Source organism: Simochromis diagramma, unplaced genomic scaffold (genome assembly GCF_900408965.1).
Source record: "Simochromis diagramma unplaced genomic scaffold, fSimDia1.1 OVJJ01000302.1, whole genome shotgun sequence".
Classification (NCBI taxonomy): domain Eukaryota; kingdom Metazoa; phylum Chordata; class Actinopteri; order Cichliformes; family Cichlidae; genus Simochromis; species Simochromis diagramma.
This window is the reverse complement of record NW_024386792.1, coordinates 978,367-993,822: the sequence shown is the minus strand read 5'-3', so window position 1 is coordinate 993,822 and position 15,456 is coordinate 978,367. Positions and strand designations below refer to the sequence as shown.

The 15,456-nt window shown below is 42.9% G+C and overlaps 1 protein-coding gene across 1 annotated transcript in view; it reads right to left on the bottom strand.

The window, feature by feature from the left end:
- The window catches only part of gna12a (guanine nucleotide binding protein (G protein) alpha 12a), a 29,204-nt gene extending 14,135 nt beyond the window's left edge, over positions 1-15,069 (bottom strand). Inside the window, exons 1-2 of the mRNA XM_040023690.1 lie at positions 14,310-15,069; positions 8,699-8,917 (exon numbers count right to left, since the gene is read on the bottom strand). Coding sequence (XP_039879624.1) covers positions 8,699-8,917; positions 14,310-14,627 — 537 coding nt within the window. The 5' untranslated portion in view covers positions 14,628-15,069. The remainder of the gene's footprint in view (positions 1-8,698; positions 8,918-14,309) is intronic.
- Positions 15,070-15,456: the final 387 nt, after the last annotated feature.

Below are 15,456 nucleotides of genomic sequence, written 5' to 3'. Positions count from 1 at the left end.
TAGATATGTTGGGAACTAACTGCTTGAATTTGGTGCATTGGTAATAACTGCATGCAGCAGGACAGTGAATCAGGGATTGCCCAATATTAAATAGAAATACAGTGTTCATGGGCTCACTGGTTAAAATGTTTTAGCTCCACTAGTGTTGCTCAATTCCAATAGTCCAAACTAGATGATTTCAGACAGTGAATTGCTGGAGAGATGAAAGGAATCAAAAAATAGAGTTTAAGTTGTAGATCGGCACGGTAGCTCTGATATGCAGTTCACATTCATTCGTGCTTTAATACCAGTAGCAATTGACAGCAAATAGTGTCGTATTATGGGTCACTGCTGAATCATCCACTGACATTGAACATCTAGAAAGCCACAAATGCCTATTATTTTTATTTATTATTACTTTTTTTACCACAGCACTTCACTTTGCAAGGCTGGATGTACTTCATCACGCCACACACGCCACAGACTGCCATGTATAATACCTGTAATGCACGATTTTTACACTCCATTTATACTTTGCAGTAAGAAAATGCTGTGATTTTAGTCGCGAGTCTGCAGAAGCTTGTTATCAGAAGCGTCGGCTCTTTGAAGAAGCTCTGGAATGAGCTGACGGCTATTTTTGGTATCAGCTTGTAGCTCCTCACTAAACTCACAGCATTTCCTGTTTACCTGTGACCTCTGGAGTATGATGAGGGCCCTCTGAAGTGAAGCAATCTGATTTCATCAGGAAAGAAAAACACATTTCCCCCCCCCTTTAAATTTACAACTTTAACCCCTTAATGCCTCGAGTATCATATTTCATACATTCAGTTTTTGTGAATTTTTGACACTTCTGCATCATCAGTGTGATTTCTTTTCCACCCAAAAACCTAAATTAATGAATTTTTAAGTCATACATTGTAAAAAAAAAGCCAGATGTAGCAAATATGATACAAATTAAAACTCATATATGCAAATTACAGGGTTTTTTACTACAAGCGTCGTTCACCCAGTCTCACACACATTCAGCCTCTGTTTCTATACCAAAACATTCACGCACACAGTCATCCTCCGATTGGAAACTCTGGGTATTGAGCCACTAGACAACCCGCTGTACCTCCCGAGCCACAATAATGATGTCAGTGGGACAGAATTTAAACATGGAGGCTAAACTACTGTTTTACATCATAACCTACACAAGCGTTCCCTTTACACCTGCGGTACACATCTGCTAGAATTGCTTCAAACTCAGTCTGGACCCATGCAGAAAAAAAGGAGTGTTGTGCAGCGCGTTCGCTACACAGCCAGCAGGTGTTTAATGCATTGCTGTTTTTGGTTTCTTTATGGAATTTGCTGACAATCAGAAAAACACTGACTTTCACCAGCTTTACTCCACTTTAAAGCAAATCAAGAGCTGAACCGAAGCACTCAGTCCACTTAGCCCACACAGACTGTACATCATTCACAACACTGGAACAGCAGCGATTTAAATAGCTGTCTTGAGGTGACGAGCAGATTGCGCGTGTTTCAGAGTCAGTGTAGATTGATACTTTTGAACAAGTCTGCTGATAGAGTGGCACCAGGCCACGAGCATCAAAAACGCCTCTAAATGCGAGTCCTATGCGTGCTGGCCTTTAGAGAGAACGATGCCTGCAGGCCTGTGTGCGGCTGTAACACACTAACTTTATCACGCAGCAACTCCAGATAAGACAAAGCGGTCTGACCCAGAGCTGTACATCTCAAGCACGCACACACAGTTTGTTGAGTGTGAGACAGCGGAGACAGAGACGTAAGCGCCTTCTATGTGACTCCAGCTTGTTTTGTCACCGATAAAAGCGTAACAAGGTAAAAGGTCGTCCTCACAGCCCCGAGCAGACAGTAAAGCTGCTGCGTCACTTTCAATAAAGTCCAAATAAGACTAGCTGTTACAGCCAATGCACGGAGCACAGACAGCGAGCCCAGCTGGTGATGCCGATGCCGTGAGACATTCCCTCTGTTGACAATATGGTTAGCGATCATTCATGACATTCTGCTCAACCATTGAGTGTCATTGACAAGCTGTCTGGCCCTTCACAGCATATCTGTAGACGTTTATTGGACAAATGGTTTCTCTAGCCGGTCTGTTTCTCACAAAATGTTCTTTAAAATATAGCAAGTGGCTGTTGAAAGGAGTCTATTTGTTTTTGTTCCTGCGAGACGGGAGAATAAAAGATGAACTTGGAAAAAAAAAGCAAAGGCTGCTCGGGCTAAAGACAGCAGAAAAAATATCTGCCAGACGTGACTCATCTTAGGAAGTTTCATATGAGTTTTGAGCGTTTCACTTATTTTTAAAAGCTTATCTGGTTCACTGTTTTGTAAAATGACATAACGTAATGTTATGATGCCTTCTGATGATGATTTTGTGGATGTAAAACCTTAGGAAGAGAGACAAAGATGATGCTAAAAATGTCCTCCATCACTTTCACTGTAATAACTTGCATAGCTTCTGTGCACTCGTGGTGACTGGTCGTTGCCTATAAAGAAAACATTTCTTGTGCAACCCACTGGTGTTGATCTGTGTGTGTTTAATGTTCTGCGTGTTGTTAAAAGGGAGAAGAACTGCTCTGCTGTCTGTGAGGAGTTTCACGTTTGTGTTTGCTGGATGTAATTCAGGAGAAGAGACTCCACAGAGTGCACTTCAGTGGCTCCATTTACAGTCAAGAGGAAAATAATTACATCTTTGCAACGTCTCCAAAACAAAAAAAAATGAAAGCGAGCGAGCGAGAGAGATAAGGAAGTTATGCAAAAAGACAATAAGTACTTTGGCTTCACTCGGTGCAGTACTAAACAGTTAACTGCAGCTTCTTTTTCAGCTGGCAGGTATAAACATTTCTAATGTGATCCGGTTGCTCTCTCGGATGTTTTGAGCACATCAGTGACTATTAGATCAGAGAAAACAGGCTGAGGTAAATCAGTTACCATGCAAATATCTCCTGCTCTCCACATCAATATGACTACAGAAGTGGAATACAAGGCTACAGTGCAAAGTTTTTTTCTTCTTCTTTGTAATATTACTCAGTCAGACCGCTAAGAGCAGAGGAAATGGAAACAGGACAAGAGCATGATTAGTAATGAGTAGCAGTTCTTTTGTGTTTGCTGTAAATGTTGTTTGCCATCATATTGAAACTTAAAAATGCAATTCTAAATTTAAATGCGGACACGCATGAAATCATCAGGTCAGCCAGTGACTATACCCAAATCAGAGAGTGAACTGAGAGGTGCTTTTTTTGCTGAATGGGAGATTTAACATTTAGTAAGGATTTTATTTAGAAATGTAGTCGTTTACAGATCCTGGGATTTGGTCAGGAAATCAAACACGAGGAGCTACCTGTGGTTGCAACCCCTCCCAAGAAGGGGCAGATATACCAGATATATCAGGCTAACTACTCAGTGCAGCAGAAAGGCTCAGGAATGCTTCAAAGAACATGAAAAAGAGCCCCGGGAGTTGACCTTGACAACCAGCTTGACAATTTTGGAGATTCGATTCAGTTCAATTCAATTTTATTTATATAGTGCAAAATCACAACAGCAATCGCATCAAGGTGCTTCATATTGAAAGGTAAAGACAATCAAATGAGCCCGTGAGCAAGCACATGGCGACAGTGGGGAGAAAAAACTCTTTCTTAACAGGAAGAAACCACAAGAAGGACGAGGCGCAGGGAGGGGCGGCCATGTGCCACGAATGGTTGGGGGTGAGGGGGACAATGGAGAGCCAGAAATGAATAATAACTAATGGTTAAATGCAGAGTGCAGATAAAAAGGTGAGTGATAAAAACTATGTGTTTTCTCAGAAAGGAAAGTTTTAGGCCTGATCTTAGTAGTAGAGAGGCTGTCCAAACTGTGAGCTGGTGACAGCTGAAGGCTATGCCTCCCATTCTACTTTTAAATATCCACGAACTACAAATCACACATGAGACGATAATGATCCCCGTCCCAATTATCCCAATGCAAGTGAGCATCTACACAATGCAACAGGAAAAATGTGATCCAGGAAGGCCCCGGCAGCCAAAGGATCCACTGCTCACATCCCGCTGCTCAGGACCACAGAGGACGTGTCCAAGCTCCAGCAGGTCAGCTGCGTCAACAGTGTACGGAAATCAACAATATTAGACCCGTGGCTTTGCGGTGGCTGATCGGTGTTTATAGTTTATGGAAAAGTTAAAGCCTGTTAATTAAATGCATTCTCACCCAAGAGAGCTGAAGATGATGAACTGGGCTAAAAAGCAAAAAGGGAAACTAATATATCTGAGCTGGACAATGTACTGCATTATTACGGCTTCATCGTTTTTGTATTTTATTGCATTGTTATGCAGTATATACACACACTACAAGTTTACAACAAGCTTTAGTAAAACAACAGCCCCTCTTTCCTGCATCCCACACACTTGCTCATTCTCTCTCTCGCGCTCTCTCTTAGCATCTCCCTTACTCTTACAAAATCATTATAAACAATGTGACAATATCAGCCTCAGAAGCCAGCGGCACCTTTAAGAAGAAAGGCACACCATTACAACAACCTTTTAAACACGTCTCCCACCGATTCTGGGGGTTACCGCGGCTTTAACCCGAATAATCATCTTCCCGAGGTGTCTACCAGGAAATCCGTGCTCGAGTTTTGCAGTTAAAAGCAATGATTTGTTTTGCCCTCGATATAGCAAAATAACATCCTTCAGTTTGAGAACTGAGATCTGGACACAATGCATTCGAATGCCGTCTTGGACTCTGGAGGATTATTTACAAGCCAAGTTATCATAATTTCATTGTTCAGCTCACCAACCCCTTTTTGTCACACCGCCAAGTACAATGCAAGAATGAACGTTCCCCGTATTGCGTTACATTTAAAACATGCGTCGGACACATTACTGTTACATTCTTTCAATATGAGAGCGGGTTACATCAGTTCACATACAACCAGTTACATCAAAGTAGCTCTTAAATTAGCGGTAGCTGTTTGTGTCAGAGCTGTTCCAGTTATTATTTTGAAATATCCTTTTCTTAATCTGACCCTCATGCATCAAGCTGCGATATTGAGGTTTCATTGAAGCCAGATGAAAGCCAAGAGAACACTAATGAAATCAAACCATTAGTGTTGCAATTCCTGGTAATATTTTGTTAAGCTCAGGAACTGAAGAGACCAAACTCCAGAGCTGTAGATATTCAAAGAAATGTTCACTTTGGATGTTAGATATCAAAGATACGTCCTCAAAAGTCATTTAAGCTGCTTCTTTAACAGAAAGGTCAGACGTTATTTTACTTGACATTTTCTTTGGCCAAAGCTTAAAGCCAGTTTATCTGGTTTAAACAAAAAAACAAAAAAAAACCAGACTACACTGTGTCAGAGATTTCAGTATATTCATATATTTCTTTACATAATACCACATAAATCATGTTAAGTATTATAAGGTGGGAAGTGCACAGAAGAAACTAGAAAATAACACTAATGAAGAACTGGACATTGTAGAGTGCCGTGGGAAAGTATCTGCCCACTTCCAGATTTCTTTTTTTTTTTTCATATTAGTCACACTTCAATGTTTCAGATCATCAAACACATGTTCATTTTAGCCAAAGATAACCCGAGGAAATACAAAATGCTGTTTTTAAAACATGATTTCACTTACTAAGGGAAAAATCTATCCCAACCTATGTGAAAAAGTGATTGCCCCCTAAACGTAATAACTGGTTGCGCCACGCTTGGCAGCAAGAATTGCAAACAAGTGTTTATAATAACTGGAAATGACTTTCAAATCACTGTGGAGGAATTTTAATTTTGTTTGCATAATTGTTTTAATTCAGCAACATTCGAGGGTTTTCGAGCATGAACGGCCTGTTTAAGGTCACGCCTCAACATCTCAGTTTGATATAAATCCAGACTTTGACGAGGCCACTCCGAAACCTTCATGTTGTTTTTTCTGAGCCATTCAGAGGTGGACTTGCTGGAGAGGTTTTAGATCATTGTCCTGCTGCATAACCCAAGGTCTCTTGAACTGATGTTCGGGTATTCTTCTTCGGGATTTTCTGGTAAAGAGCAGAATTCGTGTTTCCATCACTTACAGCAAGTCGTCCTGAAGCAGCAAAGCAGCCCCAGACCGTCACACTACCACCACCATGTTTGACTGTAGCTATGATGATGGTTTTATGACCTGCTGTGTTAGTTTTACAGCACATGTAACAGGACACAAAAGGTTCAGCTTTTGTCTCGTCAGTCCACAGAGTGTTTTCCCAATAGAATCGTGAACTCTGACCTTAACTGACTCATATGAAGCACGCAGTTCTTTAGACATCGTTATTGGCTCTTGTGTGACCTGATGGATGAGTCATCTATGCACTCTCACTTCAGTAGGCTAGTGACTCCTGGGAAGGTTCACCACTGCTCCAAATTTTCTCGCTGTAGTCACTGGAGTCCCAAAGCCTCAGACTTTGTAACCCTTTGTGATGGACAGATGTCAGTGACTTTACTTCACTTTGTCCGGCAGATTCTATTTAAGTGATTTTTAAAAATTCAACGGGTCTGGCAGTTATCAGACCTGGATGTCAATAATGAAACTCAACTTTCAAAAACTGTGTCTAATCACTGGGGTGGGGGAGGTTACTTTTTCACACAGGGCCAAGTAGGTTTGGGTCGCTACTTTCCTTTCATAATATGAAATCATCATTTAAAAATCCTGCCAGTGCTACCTGTAACAGGGCAGCCCTTAGCGGCTGGAAACACAGTGAGGTGGACCAAGGCAAGTGTAGTGGAACAAAAAGTACTTATTTGCTATACAGCTCTCCTTACAACAATTCACTCGCCGAGCTTCTTCACAGCACAATCAACCCTCTAATGACAACCGGCAGCCTTAAATATGTTCAGCTGTCACAGACTAAACCATTCTTCCACTCTCAGGTAAATTCTTAAATCCCAACCTTCCACCACAGTATACAATATATCAATTAGAATAAATAAATACATATCACGTTTTCATATTAATAAATATTTCACACTTTAATTTTACACCAAACCCAATACTCTAAAAAAACCCCAAAAACCCAAGCACGAAAAGATTCACCACACTCTCTTTACCAATGGTCTTTCCCGGAAAGGTGAGTAATCATATCTTACAGACACTTTTTTGCACCACTTTTATTCCTAGATTTCCCACACACACATTTGCATTAGTTTTCCTTACTGGTAAACCTTAATCTCCATCTCAATCACCATTCTTCTCTCCTGACAGACAACCACCACATTCCTTGATGAGGAGCAGCAGTGCTGGATCTGAAACAAGGCTACCAACTGATTTTAAAATTCCCAATAAATAGTCAATAAATAATTAAACTTATTGTGTGCAAATGTTTTACTGTGCAAATCCATGCTTAAAGTGCAATGCTAAAAAAAGGGCTTGATAAGGTGATTTTAATAAAGTTGAAGGTGTGCTCTAAAGTGCTATACAGATAATGTAGTAAGGAGTCCTCTTCCTTATACTACCCCTTATCCAGTAGACACACCTATGGTATCAATTTCAAAATCCTACATTGTCTTGTTTTCAAGCTATCACACGCACAAGATTTTCAGAAAGCTTACTCTGACCTTACTCTAACCTTGAGGTCAGAAGAAAAGATTTTTAGTAGATGCACCTATAACATCAATTTGAAGCTCCTACGTCGCCTTGTTGAAGAGTTATCGCTCCTAACTTAGGTGCCGACGCTGCCCGCCTGCATTTTGTATTTGCTCGGGTCATCTTTGTCTAATATTAAAATTTGCTTGATGATCTGAAACATACAAGTGTGACAACAATTAACGAATCTGGAAGGGGACAAATACTTTTTACAGCACTGTAAGTATCACTGACATAAACACGAGCATCTTCAGTTCACACTCATAGGCCTCTGATATGTGTAAAGGTTGGAAGCTTCTGCCTTAGACTGCTGAACGAGTAGGTTAAAACATTTTGAACCTTTGCTCATGTTTTTCTATTGACTGGGTTTACAAAAGACAACAAACACTTTTTGAGTGAAATGCCCTTTTAAATGGTTACAAAGAGTTTGCGTCTATATACATGGTTTTTCTTTAAGTCTACAAAATCCCAAAGAGGGGTATCTGCACCACACGGGAGATTTCTGCAGCAGCAAAAAGGATCAGGGAAATATTTTGCAATGGTTCAGCTAATCTAAAAAACATCCACATATTTGTGTAAAGCAGGGGAAAAGAGTACAAGTAGGATAACAGTTTGTTTCGCTGGTGATTTGCTTTGGTTTAACTATAACAAACACAATAGCAGCTACATCGGTGCATGCCCTGGCATCATATGTTGCAACTGAAAGCACATGAAAAAGCACTCGAGCAGAAAAGTCAAACTAAATTGCTCAGATGATAATAATGCTGTTAAAAAAGCTGAATATTCGAAACAACGCTTTGATTTAAGTGCTCATTTTCTGCAGCACTGGCACACGAGCACCTTGCCCTCCCTTCTTGCTTTGCACCCTCTCACCACCTCAGAGTACTGCAGCTTGTTGCCATGAAAAGCACAGACTGACTTTACTGCATCTTGCAGAGTTTCTATAGCAATAATCACTTTCATATAATTACAAGGGTTAAACATCATCCAGTTAAAATTACCACTTTTGGATGTCTCAGGTGGTTAGTGATGAAAGTTCGTAGGGGCGTGGGAGGATATTAAAAGGACTGAGAATAATGTCTACTCACCAGCTGGAACTCGGAGCGTCTCGTGTAGGCCTCCTGTATGCCGGTGTCCACCCAGAGCGCGCTCAGCGCCATCACGTACAGCTGGAACTCACTGGGCTCGACCCCCGAAGCGCCTACGCGGCCCTCCCACGACATCACCAGCATGCCCTGCTTCTCATTTTCACAGCTCTGCCAGCCGATACCCAGCTTGTCGCGGGCATCCACCAGCACACGCATGCCCTGCAGACACACACAAGAAGAGCAGCCGCCTGTCTTAATGTCGCAGATATTTTTCTTACCACACAGATGGGAGGAAAAAAATGAGTCTAGCATTCCTCGTAAACACGGAGTAACTTTAACGCTGAAACTCATGCATTTAAGTCACACTCTAAACGCATGCATGTGTGGCTGCTGGTGGTTTTTTGAGGAGAACCATGTGGGATCTGTGTGGGAGGTCTCTTCCTGAGACTGAATATTCCTCCTTCAGTTCTACTTTTTTCTATTTCTGCCATCTATTCTCTTGAACAGCTACTCCAGATGTCAGATTGAGATGGGCTGTAACTTTCTGGAAGTGATGATGCAGCATTTACGCCCGCTTCACACAGCAACTATAAATATATACTTCTTTTTTCTCTCTCTCTCTCTCTCTCTCTCTCTCCAGCCAATTCTTGTGAACAACTGCGAGCATCACCAAAAATGTAAGTTAGCTATAAAAACCTTTGATTTTTGAATCGGTGAGCTCGCGCCGATCCATTACACCCTCACCGGCTCTTAATAACTCACTGCAAATGTGAGGCGTATTTCACAGCATCTCCAAGTCCAGAGTGGCTGAATTATTAAAGAGTTGTTGCTCATCTGTCCTATGGATCGTTACAATGACTCTGCTGTGAATAATTTAAGAGTGTCTCAGGGGTCAAAGTACGTGTGCTCTGTGTGTGTCTGTCAATGACTCATGACCCATCTGAATCTTTTGCAATAGTCAGATTTATTTGTATTGCTTAATCTCACACTGAAGAGGCTTTTACACACCCACAACATCAACATCTCCTGACCCGGCTCAGCGTCGTCTTTACAAATAACATGTGAAAACCAGGAAGTCAAAGAGAGAGAGCCCCCACCACCCACGCTTTTGAACATGGCTATAACAAAAAAAAAGGCAAATGCAAAGAGTGAAAAGAAGGTTTGACTAATGTATCTACAATGTATGTCTATTTCATGTGCGCGTGTGTGTGCAGTCTGACTTGGCTGCCCTCTATGACTCAGTGTTGTGGAGTGATTTCAAGTCTGAGCCTGTTCAGACTTTTTGTTCAGAAATGCTGTTTTTGTTTTTAGGAATGAGTGAGATGGATGTGAACCTAAACAAGTGAGGAAATCCCACAGTGGTGCTTAAAACAAAGACACACACAAACACACATGCTGCATTAATGTGACGAACATGCAGACCCACTACCAGCGTGGGCGCAGCGAACTTCCCAAAGCAGAATGACCGTGTGAGCTTTGAGTGAGTCACATCGACTCATGACACGAGCCTTATCAATTTACTAATCTGCCTCATTTGTATCATAATCCTCCATATTCCTGTCTGCATCTCTTCCTGAGTGCCCGCATGTTTACTCCACTGTCTGCTTCCATGCCGATCAGCCTGTCACTGTCTGTCTGTAACAAGTCAGTTATGTGCGGCTCAGTTTCAAAGCCTCCGAAGAATTCAGATGACTGACGTTGCCTTTGCTTTGCCCGATCTAAGAGGTCAGTACCAGAGGATTGCACACATTCTCTAACGAGAACTAGCTTGTGCGTTATCCGGACGTTCAGATGACGTCAGCTTGTGTGCATTTCTGGTCTGCCGCTCATGGGTTACTGTGAATCTCAGCTAGAAAAAGGGGAACAAAGCTAGGGCTAAACACTGGAAGTCAGGTTTGCTTACTGTTATGAGTCTGAACATGTTGGTAATTACACAGAAATGACAGACAGATGGCTGGCACTGCTGCCTCACAGCGAGGAGGCCCCAGGTTCAAATCCACCAGCTGGGACCTCTGTGGAGTTATCTCCCTGTGCTTGTGTTGGTTCTCCCTGGGTTAGGTTAATTTGCAATTCTAAATTGGCCGTAGGTGTAATTACGAGCGTGAATGGTTCCAACCACTACCTTCCCCCCACTGACCAGAAACTGGATAAGGGGAAGGAAAGGTGGATGGATGGACAGGTGTTGCATGGATGTTGTAACTCATGCTGTAAACTGATTCAGAGTAATTCTAGTTTATCACTGATTATCTGGTTATAAACATTTGAACATATGCATGCACAAAGGCCATAAACAACATTCGCTTTACTTCCCAGGAAGTGCAGGTTGCATACTTCCCATAACTATGACCCAGTTTTTGACCGAACAACTTCCTTATGTGACTGACATAGGATGCTTCCACACATGCACTGGCACCCCTGAACTTTTCCAGGCTATACCTTAAAGAGGTGAAAATGTAAAATCCTCCCAGCTCGGCAGCACAAAGTCTGGGCGATCAGTTAAATAATTCCCAGGTTAAATTTATGCAGGAAGCAGTCTAGCGAATTCACAGCGAAGGAGTGGTCGTACTTTGCTGCGGGCCCTGCACGCGCTGCTCAGGCAGCCTGAAGCAAACAGATAGTCAGACAGAATGTGAAGCAGACTCCGAGTGTACAATATCCTTACTTCATTCGCCTGACATCCACGTGTAAAAACAGCTACATAGAGTAGACGGAGGAAATACCAATAAGACAAGAAAAGGAAAAAAACAGCTCAGAAGATTTTTTTACATAGGATATATGGGGATTTAGTATTTGAATCTTCTGCTTCCTGTTAACTCCAACCAAACTTCACCTCCTCCCCAGCCGTAGAGGGCAACGCCACAGGACGCACAAATTTAAATGAGTAACAGACTTTGATTGAAAAGCTCATTTTATGTGTTACTGGCCCTCAGTATCTGACCACACGGGGCGAAAAAACATTAAAATCTGATGTCTGAGCTGATGGGCTTCTCACAGTCATGGCGTGGTCAGCAGCGTTAGTAGCAGTTGCCTCCGGCAGATGGCTGGAGCTGGCAGGGTTCAGTTTCATTTATAAATGTTGTATTAAAAAGCGGCTCTCTTTCCTGCGTTAATGCAGTTCACCCCGCGAACTGCACTGACCTCCTCCTCCTCTAAAGCGACGCCTGCCTTCTGAGCCCACAGAGCCCCAGTGAACGATGGGACTGCAAGTGACATCAACACCAGCCACAAAACACAACACATGAGCGGGCAGCCGGTGCCAAAATATCTGCTGTGAACCAAACGAGCCAAAAAAGAAGAAAAAGAGAGAGAGAAAAAAAGCAGGCGAATACTTCAAAGAAATTCAAGAAAGGCAATGAGAGATAAAAGCTACCAGAGATAAGAGAAGGGAGCAGCCATCACATGCTCAGTTTAGAAAAATTAGCTCTTTTTTATTGCTGATATTTATCTTCTATTGTGATAAAGAAATGCACCTCAAAAGTCCAAAATGACTCAGTGATCATTTACTTGCTAGTTAAGGCTAACTTAGATCAGAGGGGTTTTTTGTTTGTTTGGTTCACCTCTGACAATGGTTAAACCACAGATTTATCCACCGCTTGACAAGATAATCACTCAGACCGCATCTGAACTCCACCTCTCCGCTGTTTATTTCTGCAGGCCTAATTGTGCAGCACACCTGTGCATTCTCTTTCAGCTTTATCTGCCCTTCTTTCCTTCCTTTCCCACTTTGCTCTCTCACGCTTCATCAATAGGTTCCCATAAGACAGGGGGTTCCCCGCTACACCTGGTAGGTGACACTGATCTTCCACCAACAACCGCATCTAGCACACGATTGGCTGTTATTCCTTTGTGATGTGGGAAATCCAAACAGCGGCGTCCATACTCAGAGAAGGCACATCATGTAGGATGCACGCAGGAGCACGACTGGGAATGTGCTGAATTCCTTTTTAACATTCACAGGAACTGTCAGTGTGACGTCAGTGAGGTGTCTGATCACGGTGCACGCCATGTTATTCACACTACATTGATTTGGAGGCCAAAAAACCAACGAGATCTTCATCCGATATTCAAACGGATCAGCAGATTTGGCCTCGTGACTTTTTTGTCTTCTTCAAAATGAAATTTATGTCAGAGATATACTGCTTTGACACTTTTGGAAAGGATCCAGTGTTGGGATGATGGCCATTTACAGCATTTGCTTTTTATTTTTTTAAGTGCGGTTAAGCTGGGATTGCTTCAAAATGTCCTCGTTTTCCAACACCAAATTATCCAGATATGATTTTAACCCTCATTAATTCAACCACTGATGATAAATTCGTTATTATTGCTATTGTATCATCTACATAGATGCTCAAAGGCCTGTTTCCAGCAGCCATCAGTCCTTCAGTGGCACATTGTGTCGCCCAGTGAACGTTTATCACGTTACAGGGCTGATTGATCATCGGGAAAACCTTTTTCCAATTATGTTAGCACAGCTTGTGCTGATTAAAGAAGCCATAAACGTCGAGTATGCGGAGCATCACCCAATTTGCCTGCATGAACCTCCAATAAACTCCAGATTTTACAACCACGTGTGCTACTCTCTTCAGCAAACGGCACTGAATCTGCAACTGAGCAAGAGCGCATCACTTCTCAACCAGAAGCTTTTTTTTTCTTGCAGTGGTGAGGTCACTCCAGGATCGTGGCCTTCTGTGCAGATTTGCAAAGAAAAAGCCGCATCCAAAAAGACGGGGAAAAGAGCAGACACTGAACAGAGGGATAAAACAGAAACGATTAATCATTAATGAAAATAACTTCCACTTACAACCCTAATATTAACATTCGCTCTTTATATACTTTACATGACGAATGACTGCAGCGCTGGTGAGGGAATTACAGATGTTTTAAGCGAGGTAATAGCTGGTAGTTTTGGCCTGGCCTATCAGCTCCTACACATCGCGCATTGTGTGTGTTTTCCAGAGTTTGGCTGCTGGTAAAGTATGTGGTGTGTGGGAAGATTGTGTTCTTGATCTGGCCCGAGACAGGATGGTCACTGTATACTTGTGTTTGGGGGAGGGTACTGAATACTGTCTTGTCTGTGCAGAAGTGCAGGCTCTTATCATCCTCGTCTGGGCTGTGTGGCACTCAGGACGGATGTGCTCATCCCTCAGGAATAGTCTGGTATTGTTAGCTGGTGAAGGAGGCCCAGCCATGACAGCAAACAAAGGGACAGGACGCACACACACACATACACATAGACTCACTTCAGGATAAAAATATGCACTATGTCAACAGACCTCTGTGTGTGTTTAAATAAGTGTGTGAACCTTAGTCGCTAATGGCCCAGGCCTGCAGATATAAATTGTTCCCATCATCTTGATTTTCCTCAGAAAAGGTTTTGCCTGTCTTAAAAAATAAAAATCAATCAGATTTATTATAAAAGCTAAGACATAAGCAACTAATTCAAAAATCTGAATAGTTAGAGCCACAGTGACCTAAAGTGTCAATTACTTGTAAAAACTTTCAAAATGCCCCCTGTTGTCCTTCTCAGATATAAAACACGATTTGGATGTTTAACAAACACGGCAAACATTAGATATGTGGAGGATGAAGGCCCCTCGAGCCACGTCTTTACCTTCAGTATATTCTCATAGATTGTGTCCCGGAAATCCAGAAGTGCCTTCTGATCAAACTCCTGCCCGTTAATGATGCGCATCTGTTTGAGGAATGTGGACTTTCCGCTCTCCCCGGCCCCGAGCAGGAGGATCTTCACCAGCCGCCGAATGGCTCTCCTCTCCCGGGCGATCATCGCGTCTATCTCCCGACTCCTGCGCCTCGCCTCCCGCTCTTGCGCCGCGTCTCTCTCCCGGCTCCTCTCCTTGCTGCCGCCGGGGTCCCGGCTGGCCTCGGCCGGGAGCAGACAGCGGCTCAGGGTGCGGACCACTCCCGACATGGCGAGTCGTGGGAAAAGTTTACCGAAACTCCAGTGGGAAAATGTTCATTATAGGATTTTGATCCCCCACCCCCGGGTTGGAAATGGTGCGACTACAAAGTTCACGGATAAACACGATAAACACGCGTAAAAAATAAAGTCTACATTTAGTTTGAGAAGCCGTTATCTAGTCTTCAACCGGCAGACAGCCCGTGTCCATCTTGGTTAGACCTCGCCATCCACAGAAATCACTCTGGACACAGAAACAAAGCCAGAAAGCAACAAAAGAAAGTTTAAACGCTCAAATGTTAGAGGCCCGAAAACTAAAACAGAAAGTTGACCTGGAGTCCGTGTGTTCATCCAAAGCACAACAACTGTAACAACGCTGAGGCTGTGGTATCTGACTCCGTGGGACAGCTATCCAAACTATCCAAACACAGCCAGCGGTTTGTGAACTTGGAAGCTCCTGCGGGCGGCGCTGGGACGGCCAGACTGCTGAGGGTTACTGATAATTCCCGACAGGGGGCGCTAGCAGACGGAAGGAAATACATATAGAAGGAAAACAGAAACATTTAGCGCTGCTGGTGATGTTTTCTCCTGCTGTTCGTGTGTGTGTGTGTGTGTGTGTGTGTGTGTGTGTGTGTGTGTGTGTGTGTGTGTGTGTGTGTGTGTGTGTGTGCATCATCACTGGGAAATGTGGTCCTGCTCGGTTTGAGCACTTTTACAGCTCTGTTTGTGGATGGTTTAATGTCAGCGTCACACTGACTTTACATGTGGTCACAAAGGTTTACAGGCCAAGGTCAAAGATACCTGTGGCCCATTAGCACTGAGTAAAGTGGGGCACCCAAGG